The sequence below is a fragment of the Panthera onca genome, chromosome B1 (genome assembly GCF_046562875.1).
Source record: "Panthera onca isolate mPanOnc1 chromosome B1, mPanOnc1 haplotype 2, whole genome shotgun sequence".
In the NCBI taxonomy this organism is placed as follows: domain Eukaryota; kingdom Metazoa; phylum Chordata; class Mammalia; order Carnivora; family Felidae; genus Panthera; species Panthera onca.
In genome coordinates this window covers 123,598,521-123,613,991 of record NC_138342.1, presented here as the reverse complement: position 1 = coordinate 123,613,991, position 15,471 = coordinate 123,598,521, and the positions used below count along the sequence as shown (strand labels likewise).

Sequence of the window (15,471 nt, the reverse complement as noted above, 5' to 3'; positions counted from 1 at the left end):
ACTCTTAAGAACTGAGAACAAACTGAGGGTTGATGGGGGGGTGGGAGGGAGGGGAGGGTGGGGGATGGGTATTGAGGAGGGCACCTTTTGGGATGAGCACTGGGTGTTGTATGGAAACCAATTTGACAATAAATTTCATATATTGAAAAAAAAAAAACCTGTCAAAGTGTTTTCCACAGTGGCAGTACTATTCTACATCCCCATTAGCAATGAATGAAGATTCTGGTTTTTCCACATCCTCTCCAACATTTGTTATTGTCCGTCTTTGTGATGATAGCCATTCTCATGGATGTGAGGTGCTGTCTCACTGGTTTTAATTTACATTTCCCTAATGACTAGTCATGTTCCATTCTCTGGTGTATTTTGATTTAAAAAATAAGAGAACATTTTAATTTGATTAAAAATAAATAAAAATTGATTTAAAAGAGAAAGGGGGCTTGCTTGGCATAATATGGGGTCTCTTCATTACGAATGAGTCAAGGGAGAGGAATAGTTTTTGTCAAATGCTCATTGCTATTTGTGCAATTTTATGCTGATAAACTTCTAAAAACAAGATATCTTAAGCTAAAGTCCAATACGGAGTCCAACAATTTATTCAGGTGAATTCAAGAAAAACCTGCTTTTTTCACAGCTACAGTAAAAGCAGGTGGATAAAAAGTTTATGCTGCACAGTTAGTTCTGATTATTCCATTAGCTATGAATCCTTAGCCTTTCAAAGCTCTGTGAGACTTCTATAAATCCCACTGGACTGCCAGAGGCTTTGAATGGTTTTATGTCACCTTTTCTTTCAAGAATTATATGATAATCAGTAATTAGTAAATGATATGATTCTATAATATTAAAGTTTTATAGAAAGTATTTTTGAGGTATTTGATGGATTATGGGAAAAAACAGGCACTAGAATTTGTGCTAGACAGTCTGTGAGGGATTTCTACTTATATGTCCATCTTTTACCCAAACGTGGTCATCTTTCTGAGCATTTTTCTGACATTTTCAGAAATGTCTCTCATTTTCTTTAGTCTGTTTGTGGAGAGGAACATCAGCAAACCCACATATGTTGGAGCATGGTTAGCTAGTAATTTTTTTCTTTGTGAGTTCAAAGTTGACAAAGTGAGTCCACAATGCAACTTGACATTGGTAGTTTCAGCTGGCCTTTTAATTAAGGACATTTAATGTTACCCTAATCTGCTAGTGTGTATCCACCTCCCTGTTTCTCTTCCTAATGTTAGAACTGTACCAAACTGAGCAATTTTGTTGATGAAACTAACAATATCAGTAACAGCCAACAAATTCTACCTTTACATTTAGGTCCTTAAATGTTGTGCCAATACTGATGTGATGCTACAGGTGTTTGGTTTTTTAAAGCATGTTATCAAGAAAGCAAGTGTACGAGGGCACCTGGGTGGCTCAGCTCGTTAAGCGTCCGACTTTGGCTCAGGTCATGATCTCATGGTTTGTGGGTTTAAGCCTCCCATCGGGCTCTGTGCTGATAGCTCAGAGCCTGAAGCCTGCTTCAGATTCTGTGTCTCCCTCTTTCTCTGGCCCTCCCCTGCTTGCTCCCCTGTCTCTCTCTCTTAAAAGTAAACAAACATTTTAAAAAATTTAAAAAAAAAATAAGGCACGTAATTGTCTGTATATTTGGTGAAAAATATTCTATCAGTATTAAGTTTCTTGAATATGATAATAGTATTATGGTTATGTAAGAGAACATTCTTACTCAGGTAAGTGCTGCAGTATTTAAGGATATACTGTTACGATATCTGTAATTTATTCTCAAAAGCTTAGCAAAGAAGTGTATACCAAGTATCAGTATAAAGAGACAGAGGGCGCACTGGGTGGCTCAGTTGGTTAAGCATTCGGCTCTTGATATTAGTTCTGGTCACGATCTCGCGGTCCTGAGATCAAGCCCCAACTTGGGCTCTGCTGTTAGCACCGAGCCTGCTTGGGATTCTCTCTCTCTCCCTCTCTCTCTGCCCCGCCCCCCCCTCCCGACTCATGCTCTCTCCCTCAAAATAAATAAGTAAAAATTTAAAACAAGAGAAAAAGTTCCAGTTAACAAACGTGGCAAAATGTTAACAATTGACGAATGTAGGCAAGAGTAAGCAAACACTGATTGTGCAATTCGTTACATTTCTCTAGGGATTAAAAAAAATTTTTTTTAAGTTGTGGCTAAAGAATAAGGCACTTTCATAATTACAGATAAAGAAAGAGTGCCACTATAATATTTTATAATGGCTAAAATGAGGCAAGAAAAAGATTAGGAAAACCAGCCAGTATCATCCCAAATTCCACTGGACCCATTACCAAGAACAGACCTAAAAGCAGTACTTTGTTTTCTTCTAATCTTCTCCCCATACAACCCTGTGCATCCCCATAGGCAGACAGCACGGTTTGTTCACGCAAGCCCACTAAAATCACCCAATAGAGTGCTGTCTTTTAAGTTCACAGGCACAATCTATTGCAGCTACCTCCTAGTTGATGTTATGCTTGAACAGTAAAGTGCACATGGTAACAGATGGCATCTTGTGACCTTCTTAATAACAGGCTTGGCTGCCAGTGTTCCTTTGTGTCCAGTCTCTGCAGGGAACTTGGATACGGTTGCCTTACACTTGAATATTTTCTGGCAAACTCATTTAACCATTTATGACACTGGTTCCTAATTCAAAATAGTCAGAGAGAGCAAAATAAAATCCCCAACTTCTGAAAGGGACATTGGTAATTCCTGAGTCTGGGGGTTCTATCCTGGGATTCTTTGGGGTGTGCTGGCAGTCACTCAGCATATCTGTCACTTGTTATGTGGTGAGGACATCAATCCCAGGCAAACTGCTCATCAGGCTATCTAGATTTATCTGTCATCGATGTAAGATTGTTGTCTTTCTATAGTTTAAAAGAAATGCACTTCCCACAGCACAGCATACAAATGAGCCAGAAAGCAAACTAAATCCCATCGTTACAAGGTCCCTCTGCTCTGACCGCCCACACTAGGAGCGAATGTGGGGAGCCTGCAGCGAGTGAGGCTTGTTCTAAGTCACCCTGTTCCCTCCGTTGCGTGCCTGGGCAGCCAGTGGCCCGGCAGGCTGTGCACTGAGAGGAGGAGGGGGCGGGAATGAGGGCACTAGGTGGTGAGGTGAGGGAGCAGCCTGCCAAGTCCTCAGCTCTCCCACAGGGGCAGCTTTCGTCTGGCAACAGTGGAAGGCAAACAAGGGTGCCCTAAGAAAAGACAATGAAGACAGTCTCACCAAAGCCTGAGGAGTCTCCTCCTCTGGACAGGATGAACCTGGAAGGGCTGTACCGGGAGAAAAATGGTAACATCAGTCCCTGTCAGGCAATAGGGGTGGGGGATGGGTGGGTGCCTATGGTAGGAGTGAAAAGCATGGGGTCTTAGGGTAGAAACAACTCAGCTGACAGGCATAGGACTGTGTGGAAGAGAAAGACAAGAACCAGGTTTCTGTTTGTGCAGGGAGGTGTCATTCCAGGGTTTCTCCTGGTAGCTGAGGGGGAGGTGACACTCTTTTCTGTTGGCCCCATTTCTGCACTAATGAGAATGCCTCGGAGAGGGAAGGTCCCCCTGATGCCTCTGATGAGGGAAACAAAGGCAAGAGAAATGTAGCTTAAATTAAATCTGCTTTCAGCTTGCAGCTCACTGACACCTGAAACATGCAGAGCGTGACCTTCCTCCAGGAACCCATGGCTGCCTCCATGTCTTAATGTTTATATTTTATTAAAGAATAAAAGTGACCTTATCTTAACAGCGGCTAGCCCCCCCTCCCCAAGGTCCTGAAAGCCTTGCTTCAAAATTCCTTAGAAACTTACTTAATCTTTATCCCCACTCCTTCCACAAACTTAAAAGTATATAATCAGTCACTCCTCACAACCGCAGTGCAGCTCTTTCTGCCCACAGGTCCTGTCCCTGTGTTTTAATAAAACCACCTTTTTGGGGGTGCCTGGGTGGCTCAGTCAGTTAAGCATCTGACTCTTGATTTCGGCTCAGGGCATGATCTCATGGTTTGTGAGTTAAAGCCCCACACTGGGCTCTGCACTGACAGCATGGAGCCTGCTTGGGATTCTTTCTCTCTCTCTTCCTCTGCCCCTCTCCTGCTCGCATACTCTCTCTCTCTCTCTCTCTTAAATTAAATGAATAAACTTTAACAAACATCATTTTTTTGCACCAAAACATCTCAAGAGTTCATTCTTAGCCTTAGCTAAGCCCCATTTCATAATTTCATCACCCCTATCCGGGAAAAGCTGGCCTGGGTGTGAAGGAGCCTTGACTGGGGAGCTGTGAGGCTCTTCCAGAAAGGCAGGGAGCAGGTTGTCTGGGTTGGCTGCCATTTACTCCTTTCTTATTCCATCCCAGGGCCAACCTATTGCCCCTTTCTCAGATAGACTAGAAAACCTGTGGGCAAAGCCTCCTCTGTTCAGGCATGCCCTAATCCATCTTCTGCTTTCATTCTGGGGCCCCAGCCTCTAGGACCAATAAGCTTTGGAAATGGCCCAGAAACAGTACCAGAGGCATGTATCCCTGAGACATTATGGAAACAAGATTGACAAAACTCGAAAGCCACAAGACATCAACATTCCTAAGAAGTGGAAGGCAGTTCCCCTGCCTTAGGCCCTACAGGTACCAGCTATTCCGCTCTCTTTCCTCTCTCCCTCTCATCCCAAATCATGTTTGCCATTTCTCGTTTGTACTACTGTATGTCTATGTTTCAGATTTGGGGTTTGCTTAGCTGTATCTCCTTCAGCCCATTGCAGACCTGGGGCCGGGATGGAGGAGTATATGTAACTAAAATCATGTACACATGCAATAGGGTCATACACTACTTATTTATGCAGTTTTTAAAGTCTTACAATTTTATGTGCCACGACACAGAATTCTACAGACTGGCCACTGGGAACACAAGTCTTTGAAAGGTTGCTTCCGTGAAGACTACATTCTAATATTTAAAAGTACTTCATAAATTCCCTTTTGGAAGACAAATTACAAATAAGAAACTATCGTTGCGGGGGAAAGTCCACAATGGAAGGTCCATAAAAACCATTGTTCAACACACAATTATAGGGCATCTGGTTTATGCTGAGCCCTGTCTCAGATGCTAGAGATACAGAGACAAACAAGATGGACAAGTCCCTGCTCTCATGGAACTTATGTTCCAGAAATGGAAAGAGATAACAAGTAAACAAATACAATAATACATAGAAAGCAAACTAGGCACCAAGATAGAATTTAAGAGGGAAAAATTGTGAAGAACTTATTTTAAATATGGTGGCCTGGGAAGACCTCTCTGAAGAGGTAACATTTAAATTCATACCTGAAGGATGCAGCTCAGCAGAGCTGGGATAATCACATTCCAACAAAGAGGCTGTATATGCAAAGGTCCTGAGGTAGGAAATGGCTTAGCATTTTCAAGTTACTAAAAGAACAAAAGGGCAGAGGCATGCAATGAGACTGGAAAGATTGGGTCATGTTTGTGCAAGACCTTATAGGTTTTGGTAAGGAATTGGGATTTTATTGCAAGTGAGACAGGAAAAAGAAGTGAAAACATCTTGTTTATGTTTTAAGATCTCCCCGTGTGAAAACATGACTTGTGAAATAGTCTGGTGAATTCTTACTGCTTTTAGAAGTCTTTTGAGGTTTGGAGAAGTCTTCACAGAAGAATAAAAGTGGGAGTAAAAGAATAAGTGAAAAAGAAGGATGTTAAAAATGGACACAAGTACTTGAACTAACGTGACAAACTATCTCCATGTTGTCCTCTTCAAATATTATTTGATTCTTGTAAATATTCTCCTAAACATCGTCATCCTTATAAGAAGCTATATACCATACAAACAGTTCCAAGGAGCTCCTTCTGGGACTTGGAATTTGTTATCTGCGGTTAGGGAATATCCCAGGGAGATCTCACACATGTTGGCACATCTGGGCTTTGATGTGGTCATAGTATATAAAACCTCCTCCCTAGTCCGTATTACATCTCCTGAAACAGCAGGAATCAAAGAGGCCAGTGTACTGTTTTGCAAGGGTAACTTGGGCACATCTTAGATGGGACACAGGCATGGTGCAAAGAAGAAAAGAAGGGAAAGGGCTTGCTGGGGAGTGCTGCCTTCTAGTGTGCTGCATTCCACCACATTCTTCAGAAATTGCTTCTGCTGGAGAGGTTTTTAATTAACAAAAAATTTTTGCTAGTGTCTGTCTTAGCAGAGTATAAATGGAGAGACAGTTAAATTGTTTAACAATTTCTGTTTGTTGTAATGCAGTTTTATAATGCTTGATTTTGATTTGTTGAGCCCAGAAATAAACTTGCACATATATAATCAATTAGTTTACAACAAAGGAGCCAAGAAGATACAGTGGGGTAAGGACAGACTCTTCACTAAATGGTGTTGGGAAAACTGGCCAGCCTTACAGAGCAAAACTAAACTAGACTACTTTCTTATGCCAGACACAAAAGTTAACTCAAAATGGATTAGAGACTTGAATGCAAAACCTAAGGCCATAAAACTCCTAGATGAAAACATGGATGGTAAGCTCCTTGACACTGGTCCTAGTGATGTTTTCTGGATCTGATTCCAAAGGCAAGAGAAACAAAAGCAAACATAAACCAATGGGACTACATCAAACTTAAAAGCTTCCGCACAGTGAAGAAAACCATCAACAAAACAAAAAGGCAGCCTACTGAATGGGAGAAGATATTTGCAATGATATATCTGATAAGAGGTTAATATCCAAAATATATAAAGGAGTCACACAACTCAACAATAACAACAAATGTCCCAAACAAACCAATTAAAAAATGGGGAGGACCTGAGTAGACATTTTTAAAAGAAAACATACAGATGGCGAACATGTACATGAAAAGATGCTCAACATCACTAATCATCGGGGGAATGCAGATCAAACCCACAATGAGACATCACCTCACCCTGTTAGAATGGCTGTCATCAAAAAGACAAGAAATAATAAGTGTTGGCAAGGATGTTGAGAAAAGTGAACATTTGCGCACTGTTAGTAGAAATGTGAACTGGTGCAGCCACTATGGAAACCAGTATGGATATTCCTCAAAAAATTAAAAATAGAACTAAATGATCCTAGCTATTCCACTTTTAGGTGTTTATGTGAAGAACATGAATTTGAAAAGATATATGCACACCTATGTCCACTGCAGCATTATTTATGATAGCCAAGATATGGAAACAACCTAAGTATCCATGGATTGATTATCCATTGAAGGATAAAGAAGATGTGGTATTCATATAATGGAATACTACCCAGCCATAAAAGAGAATGATATCTTGCCATTGATGACAACATGGATGGTAAGTGAAATAAGTCAGATGGAGAAAGACAAATACCATATAATTTCACTTCTGTGTGGAATCCAACAAACAAAACAGACAAAGCAAAACAAAAACAAACTCTTAGATACTTGGGGGTTACCACAGGGGAACGGGTATTGGGGTGGGCAAAATGAGTGAAGGGGCTCAATTGTATGGTGATGCGTGATAACTAGACATACAGCATTGATCACTTTGTAGTGTATACAAATATCGAATTATAATCTTGTGCACCTGAAACTTCTATACAAATTATATACCATTTTTTTTACTTCAGTAAGAAAAAAAGAGATTCTAATTTTTATTAGCTATTTTTTTGTTCTTTGAATGTGAGAGATGAGCATGTGATGGACCATAGGAGGGAAAGCCACAACCAAATCAAACACTTGGAAAAAAAATGGATAATAATGCAAAAGGAAAAACCACCTTAGTGTAGGTAGAACAAAAGACTGAATGAATCTTTGAAAAGCAATTGTGAAAAAGAATTTGAGAGTATTTTTCCTATGATGATCATAAATCACACTTAAGAACAGCCCATCTGATAGGGGCGCCTGCGTGGCTCAGTCGGTAGAGTGTCCAACTTCGGCTCAGGTCATGATCTCGCGGTCTGTGAGTACGAGCCCCGCGTTGGGCTCTGTGCTGACAGCTCGGAGGATTCTGTGTCTCCCTCTCTCTCTGCCCCTCCCCACTCATGCTCTGTCTCTCTCTCTCTGTTAAAAATAAATAAAAAAAAAAGAACAGCCCATCTTATTTGCATATAGATGAATGTATATGTGTCTACAAAGAGATAATCAATAATAGATCAATGGTCACTTGATTCCATGCTTTACCTCCCATCATTAGGGGCTTCTAGCAAAATTACGGTTGATAATCCAAAAACTGGGCATGGAAACTGAAAAGAAACACAAGAAGTTATTATTTGAGTAAGTTAAATAATACTACCTAGGTGTACTGTCACCTCTCAAGGAAGAGAGTAGTCATCAAGTTAAGTTAAAATGACCGTTGGAGGAGAGAGAAGAAGGCAACATGGGCCAAATCACTTAATAAGTCATCGTCATGAATGTATACACTTCTGTTGTTTCTTCCTTTCTTCCTACCAGTATTGTGCTATGACAGCAGAAGAGGAGGTAGGAAAACATCATGTAGTGGGAAATTGTTGCTTTTGCTTTCAAGGGGCGCCTGGGTGGCTCAGTCAGTTAAGCATCCAATTTCAGCTCAGGTCATGATTTCACGGTTCGTAGGTTCAAGCCCTGAGTCAGGCTCTGTGCTAACAGCTCGAGACCTGGAGCCTGCTTTAGATTCTGTGTCTCCCTCTCTCTCTCTCTCTCTGCCCTTCCCCTGCTTTCTCTCTCTCTCTCTCTCCAAAATAAATAAATCAATAAACATTAAAAAAAAAAAAAAAAGAGGGGTGCCTGGGTGGCTCAGTCAGTTGAGCACCCAGCTTTGGCTGAGGTCATGATCTTATGGTTCAGGGGTTCAATCCCCACATCGAGCTCTGTGCTGACAGCTCAGCGCCTGGAGTCTGCTTCGAATTCTGTCTCCCTCTCTCGCTGCCTCTCCCCTGTTCACGTTCTGCCTCTCTCTCTCTCTCTCTCTCTCTCTCAAAAATAAAAAAAAATAAAATAAAATAAACATTAAAAAAAAAAAAAAAAGAACTTCCACCCATCCAGCTCCAGGACCACTCAGCTACCAGCGCTCACAGGCCATGGGTAATTAGCATGGTTAATCAGAATTCTGAAGGGCAGAGATAGCAGTGTAAATGCAATAGGACTGGACTCTGCACTACTCAGATCAGATGCACTGTCACCTTAACTTACTGCGAATGACGTGATCAGGCTGTTTAATTCCCCGTACCCTAGCTCAGACTTGTCTTGGAGCTACACAGTGTGTTTTCATTTTGTGTTCATTACTGCAAAGGAGAGAAAGAAAGTCTGTCCCGATTTTAACCATAGCACAAATGGTTAGCTGTCCTGTCCTCTTGCCTCAACAAACCATAGAAGAACACATAAAATCCACTTCAAATGTACTATTCCAATAAAGCCAAATTTTAATAGGAAAGCCCGCAGGATAGTGATTGTCCGAGGCAGCCATTAAAGACGTTTATCTCCATTATTTGGGAAATAATGTCCACCCTGCACCCACCACACATGCATGCATATTAAACCTTTAAATACTAAGTGAGAAAAATGACCAGAAGATTTTATAAAGTGCTAAAAAGTCCTAATTTGAGATTTCAAGTCGTATTAAACCTTTGAAGATGGCACCCTGAGAGATGGAAATTATATGGGAAAACCTATTGTGTTTTTTCCTCAAAATCAGCGTGCGTGTGGCAGGAAGGCTAGTTGTTCCCCTCTATACTGTGAAGTTGTTACCAGGAAGTGACCACCCAGCCGAGGAACCCATTTGTAAACATTCTGGAATCTAGGTGGAGCCTTGTGGCTACTCCCATTGCAATGTGACCCAGAGAGGCACGTACGTATGTCATTTCCAGGCTGAAGTGAGAAAAAAGCAGGTGTGCCTTTCCTACCCTTTAAATGGAAACAAAGAACTCTGGCACCCCAGGGGATGGTGGAACCCCCAAATAAAGGGAATCTGTGTCCCTGGAGCATGTGGAACGTCTGTGCCTGCAAAACACCCACCTTGGGCTATATATAAAGAAAAAAATGTTTTATTATGCTAAGCAACTGGAATTTGAGGTTTCCATGTTTCAGCGGCTAGTGTTATTCTAATATAACTAAAACAGGGTGGTGGTGGTTATAGATGAGTAAATATAGCTTACTCGTTGGTGGTTTATAGCTTTGGTTTCTCTTCTAAGTTTTTTGATGTACCCAGTCAAGTTCAGAATACCTTACCTGGATCTCCAAACTCTGGTAGAAGTGACATTCTGGGACTAATATGTATGAGGACATTTTGGCCCCAGAATAGCTCATTTTTAAGAATCACAGATCCAGGGTGCAACATATTCGTTTCTCCCTGAAAGACACCTTGTCTTTCAGAGGCAAATGGAAACCATGTGGACCATAGTCAAGAGCCTAAAAGTTACAAAGACAGCAGCCCTGGCAAATGGGCTCGCAGCTGACTGCCGCACTTACCCTTAGCATCTGTAGACTCTGGGGAACCAGTCCTGCAGAGTCTGGGACTGAAGGCAGAGCCATGAGGTGATGACACCCTGAAGCAAGTAGAAGAAACAAGTTATGAGTCTGTGGGTGATGAGCCACAGACTGTGGTTTTAGAGGGATTTTCACTCATCTTTTCATTTGACTCCATAAACTTTTGCTTCTGCTCCTCCTTCCACACTCCCAGCCATAACCCTGCACTCCCATTAAAATCAACCCAAGTTGGACTTTCTCATTATCTTTAGTGATTTGTTTGTTCTATTTCATCATAAAAGGGTAAAACATTCAATTTTTCTACATGAAAAGTTCAAACATTAAGTTCATAATTGTTTTAACAGGATTTGTGAGTCTTTCTCTCGGGAGTGTTTTTTTTTTTGTTTTTAATGTTTATTTGGTTTTGAGAGACAGAAAAAGAGAGAGCATGAGCGGGGGAGGGGCAGAGAGAGAGGGGGAGAGGGAGGCACAGAATCCGAAGCAGGCTCCAGGCTCCAGGCTCTGAGCTGTCAGTACAGAGCCCGATGCAGGGCTCAAACTCACAAACTGTGAGATCATGACCTGAGCCGAAGTCAGATGCTTAACTGACTGAGCCACCCAGGTGCCCCAGGGGAGTTGTTTTCAAAATAAGATAAGTGCTATGAATGGAACAGGAAATATTACAGTAATTGTGTTGATTTCCCAGGAAAGTGTAGAATTTAATAGAGGAGTAATTCAGGAACTTTCAGATACTGTGTCTATCATTCAAAACACGTATGATACTTTAGGCAAGCAGGTTTTGGTGGGAAGCAGTTATTTTGTATAGAATGGGCAGTCATCAATTTCTAGAGTGCAGCACATTGTTTATGGCATCTAATTAGAGGGAGAAGAGAGTCTCCAAGCTCCAGGGACCTGGAACTATGTGTGTGTGAGGTAGGTGTAGAGTGGAATTGATGTTAGCCTAGAGAGTCGTAAAATGCTCCTAGACATTCATTCAGCCAACAAACTAGCCCTAATCATCCCTGAGACAGGGCCTGGTATCCCACCCTACATCTTCTCCTAACCTAAAGCAGCAGATGAGTCACCTGAGGGTGTTAATTTTAAAATGCAGATATCTGGGGCACGTGGGTGGCTCATTTGGTTAAACGTTGGACTTTTGATTTCGGCTTAGATCATGATCTCATGGTTCATGGGTTCGAGCCCTGTGTTGGGCTATGTGCTATCAGCGTGGAGTCTGCTTGGGATTCTCTCTCTCTCTCTCTCTCTCTCTCTCTCTCTCTCTCTCTTTGCTTTCCCCTCAAATTAAATAAATAAATATTTGAAAAAATAAAAATAAAATGCAGATTTCTGAGCCCAATCCAACTAATTAATTCTCAGTAAGTTTGGGGTAGGTACAATACAGGTAGTCAGTGGACCAGTTTACTAATGTCTATGGGAATCTTCTTTGCTTCTCTTCATATTTTTTATCGCCTAAGCAGACATACCCAAACACTATGGTTTGGGCTGTTTTTTTTTAATGATATATAGAAATACATATAAATGAAATTATACAATACATGCTGCATCTGGCTTATAGTGCTCAACATTACATTGTAACATTATGGTTATACTCAATATGGTATGGTATATGGTTTGTGAATTTCATTTTTAAAAGTCTCTTTCTCATTTTGCTAGTGGATTGTCTTTTTCCTCCTAGATTATAGTATGTTTATACTATATTATAGTTACGAGCCCTCTGTCGGTCACTGAGTTGAAAATATCTTCATCCTCTCTGTGGCTCACATTTTCCTACCTTTAGTGGTGTATTTTGTTACCAGAACTTCTTAATTTTAAAGTGGTTCAACTTATACAACTTCTTCTTTGTGTTTAGGGCTTTTTGTGTTCTGTTTAAGAAGTCTTTGCCAACTGCAAGATCAAGGTATTCTCTGTCATCTAATGGCTTTATTGTTTTGCCTTTCATACTTAGATCTTTGATTCATCTGGAATCCATCTACCTAGAATGGCCTTTCTCCACTGCTCTGCCACCTTTTTCATAAATGATTGTCCATATATACAGAGGTCTGTTTGCAGGCTCTTTATTCTGTTCCATCGGTCTATTTGTCTATCCTTATGCCATAATACCATCTTAATTATTGAGGCTTTATAGTACATTTTGTTATCTGTAGAGCAATCCCTCTAACCTTGTTCTCTTTTGAGGGTGTCCTGGCTATTTCCTTGTCTTGAATCATCTTGTCAAATTCCATAAAAACACCTACTGGAATTGCATAGAATCTATAAATCAATTTGCGGAGAATTGATATTTTTACAACTTTTAATCTTCCAATCTAAGAACACGGTTTATCTCTCCATTTGCTTAGGTCATCTTTGTTTTCTCTCACTAATGTTTTACAGTTTTCTGTGTGGAGATCTTGCCCATCTTTGATTACATTTATTCCTAGAAATTTGACATATTTTAGCCTACTGGTAAGCAGTAAATTTCTTTTATATTTCCTTTTTTTAATTTATACATTCATGAAAATTTTGTACCATGCTATCCTTTCCTTTCTTATAAAAATTCATTTATACATTCCTTCATTATAAAAACGTTTCTGCTCTCTGTTCCCCTTGTATTATTTTTGTAACAAACTAATGCTCCATATTCGTCCAGTGGCTTTCGGTAAGGCCTGGCCCAGTTCCTCTTCACTTCAGAAGCATGGTCCAATGTGCTGCTGCTTTTTCATAAAGGGATTTGTCTGTATAAGTACCAAGTCAGAAAGGAAAATCATTTCAAATACTTCGGGACTGTTCTGCAAGGCCCTGTCAGAGTTATCATAGTTTTCATCTTTTCTGGGTTTGTACTCCTCCTGAGCAACAGTGAGGCCACCTGGGAGTCCGAGGTTGAGATAGGCAAGCAAGCATTGCCCTAGAACGTAAAGGAGAGTACTTAAACCCCTACAACATCTGGTTTTGTAGATTACTCAACTGAAAAGAGTAACTGAAAGAGTGACTACTCAAAAGCCCCTGGAGCGACACTGAGTTTGGCATCAGGTGGCCATGTTGCTAGAATGGGTCTTTCACCCTCTTACAAAGTGGCATTTCCCATTGTTTTCTAATCATAAGAATCATGTGGAACATATGTTAAACATTCAGATTCACTGATGCTTCAATCAGAATTTCTAAGGTGAGTGGCTTGAGAATCATTCTTTTTAACAAAACAGATCATTCTCATGATCAAACAAGTGTAGGAACCATTGCTCTCAAGAACTATCAACAGGACAGTTTCAGTGCCACAAACCCTGATGTTCTTGCCAAAGTTCTGCAGTTTTTCTTGAAAACACACTCGTCAGATTGTTGCACACCTATGGTTAACTTTGAGAGTTTTTGAAAAGTTGATTTTGACAGTTCTTCCAGGATTTTTCTTTTTTTATAGAGGAGTGGATGTACATATATCCTCCCTCTGCATTCTGGAAATCCTGACCTTCATCAGTTACTATTACTGCTGCTGTTGCCATTGCTATTATTATGAAATGTACGTAACCTAAAATTCACCATTGTAGCCATTTTTTAAATGCACAGATCAGTGGCATTAAGTACATTCACAATGGTGTACAACCGTTGTGCATCTATCCATTTCCAGAACTTTGTTGTCATCTTAGACAGAAACTCTATGTCCATTAAACAATAATTTCTCATTTCCCCCTCCCCCTATTCTTTAGTAACCTCTATTCTACTCTCTGTTGCTATGAATTTTCCTATTCTAAGTTCCTCGAATAAGTAGAATCCTACAATATTTTCCCCTTTGTATCTGGCTTCTTTCACTTAGCATAATGTTTTCAAGGTTCATCCAAGTTACAGCATGTATCAGAATTTCATTCCCTTTTTAAGGCTGAATAATATTCCATTGTATGTATATACCACCTTTTGTCCATCCATTGTTTGTTGATGGATGTTTGGGTTGTTTTCACCTTTTGAGTATTGCCTTCATGTTTTTTGTATATTATATTTTATTTATCACTCAATTCAAAATATATTCTAATTTTCATTGTGATTTTATTTTAACCCCTGGGTTATAAGAAATGTATTGTTGGGGCCCTTGGGTGGCTCAGTCAGTTGGGAGTCCAACTTTGGCTCAGGTCATGATCTCGCAGCATGTGAGTTCAAGCCCTGCATCAGGCTCTGTGCTTACATCTCAGAGCCTGGAGCCTGCTTCGGATTCTATGTCTCCCTCTCTCTATGCCCCTCCCCTGCTCACACTCTGTCTCTCTGTCTCAACAATAAATAAACAATAAAAATAAAAATAAAAAAGAAATGTATTGTTTAATTTCTAAATATTTAGACATTTTCTAGTCTTCTCTTTGTCATCAATTTCTAGTTTGATAACATTTGTGAGAGAACATACTCTATATGATTAGAATCCTTTGAAATTTGGCACTTTTTAAAAAATTTTTTTAACATTTATTCATTATTGAGAGACAGAGAGAGATAGAGCATGAATCAGGGAGGAGCAGAGAGAGAGGGAGACACAGAATCTGAAGCAGGCTCCAGGCTCTGAGCTGTCAGCACAGAGCCTGATGTGGGGCTTGAACCCACGAGCAGTGAGATCATGACCTGAGCTGAAGTCGGACGCCTAACTGACTGAGCCCTACAGGTGCCCTTGAAATTTGGTACTTTTTAACGACCCAACATATGGTCAGTTTTTGAAAATAGCCCACATACTCTTGAAAATAATGTGTATTCTTCAGTTGGTGGGTTCACTTCTCTAGATATGTCACTCAGGACAAGTGTCTTAATCATGTTGTTCAAATTTGGTGTGTTCTTGCTGATATTTGTTTGTTCTACCAGTTACTGAGAGAAGAGTGTTAAAATGTTCAATATGTTTGTGGATTTGCTCATTTCTCTTTTAGCATCTCCAGTGTTACCTTTTTTAAAATTTAACTTTTAAACAATTTTAGATCAACAGAATTATTGTGAAGACAGTACAGAGAGTTCTCATGTACTCCACACCCAGTTACATCTATTATTAGTCATCGTGTCTTCTTAGGTTCCTCCTAGTAGTGACAGTTTCTCAGAC

At 40.3% G+C, this 15,471-nt stretch overlaps 1 protein-coding gene across 3 annotated transcripts in view; it reads right to left on the bottom strand.

Moving 5' to 3' along the window:
• Positions 1–15,471, bottom strand: part of CB1H4orf51 (chromosome B1 C4orf51 homolog) — a 47,445-nt gene that overhangs the window by 26,570 nt on the left and 5,404 nt on the right. For all 3 annotated transcript variants that reach the window (XM_060654047.3, XM_060654049.3, XM_060654048.3), the window contains exon 2: positions 10,425–10,501. In XM_060654047.3, coding sequence (XP_060510030.1) covers positions 10,425–10,501 — 77 coding nt within the window. The remainder of the gene's footprint in view (positions 1–10,424; positions 10,502–15,471) is intronic.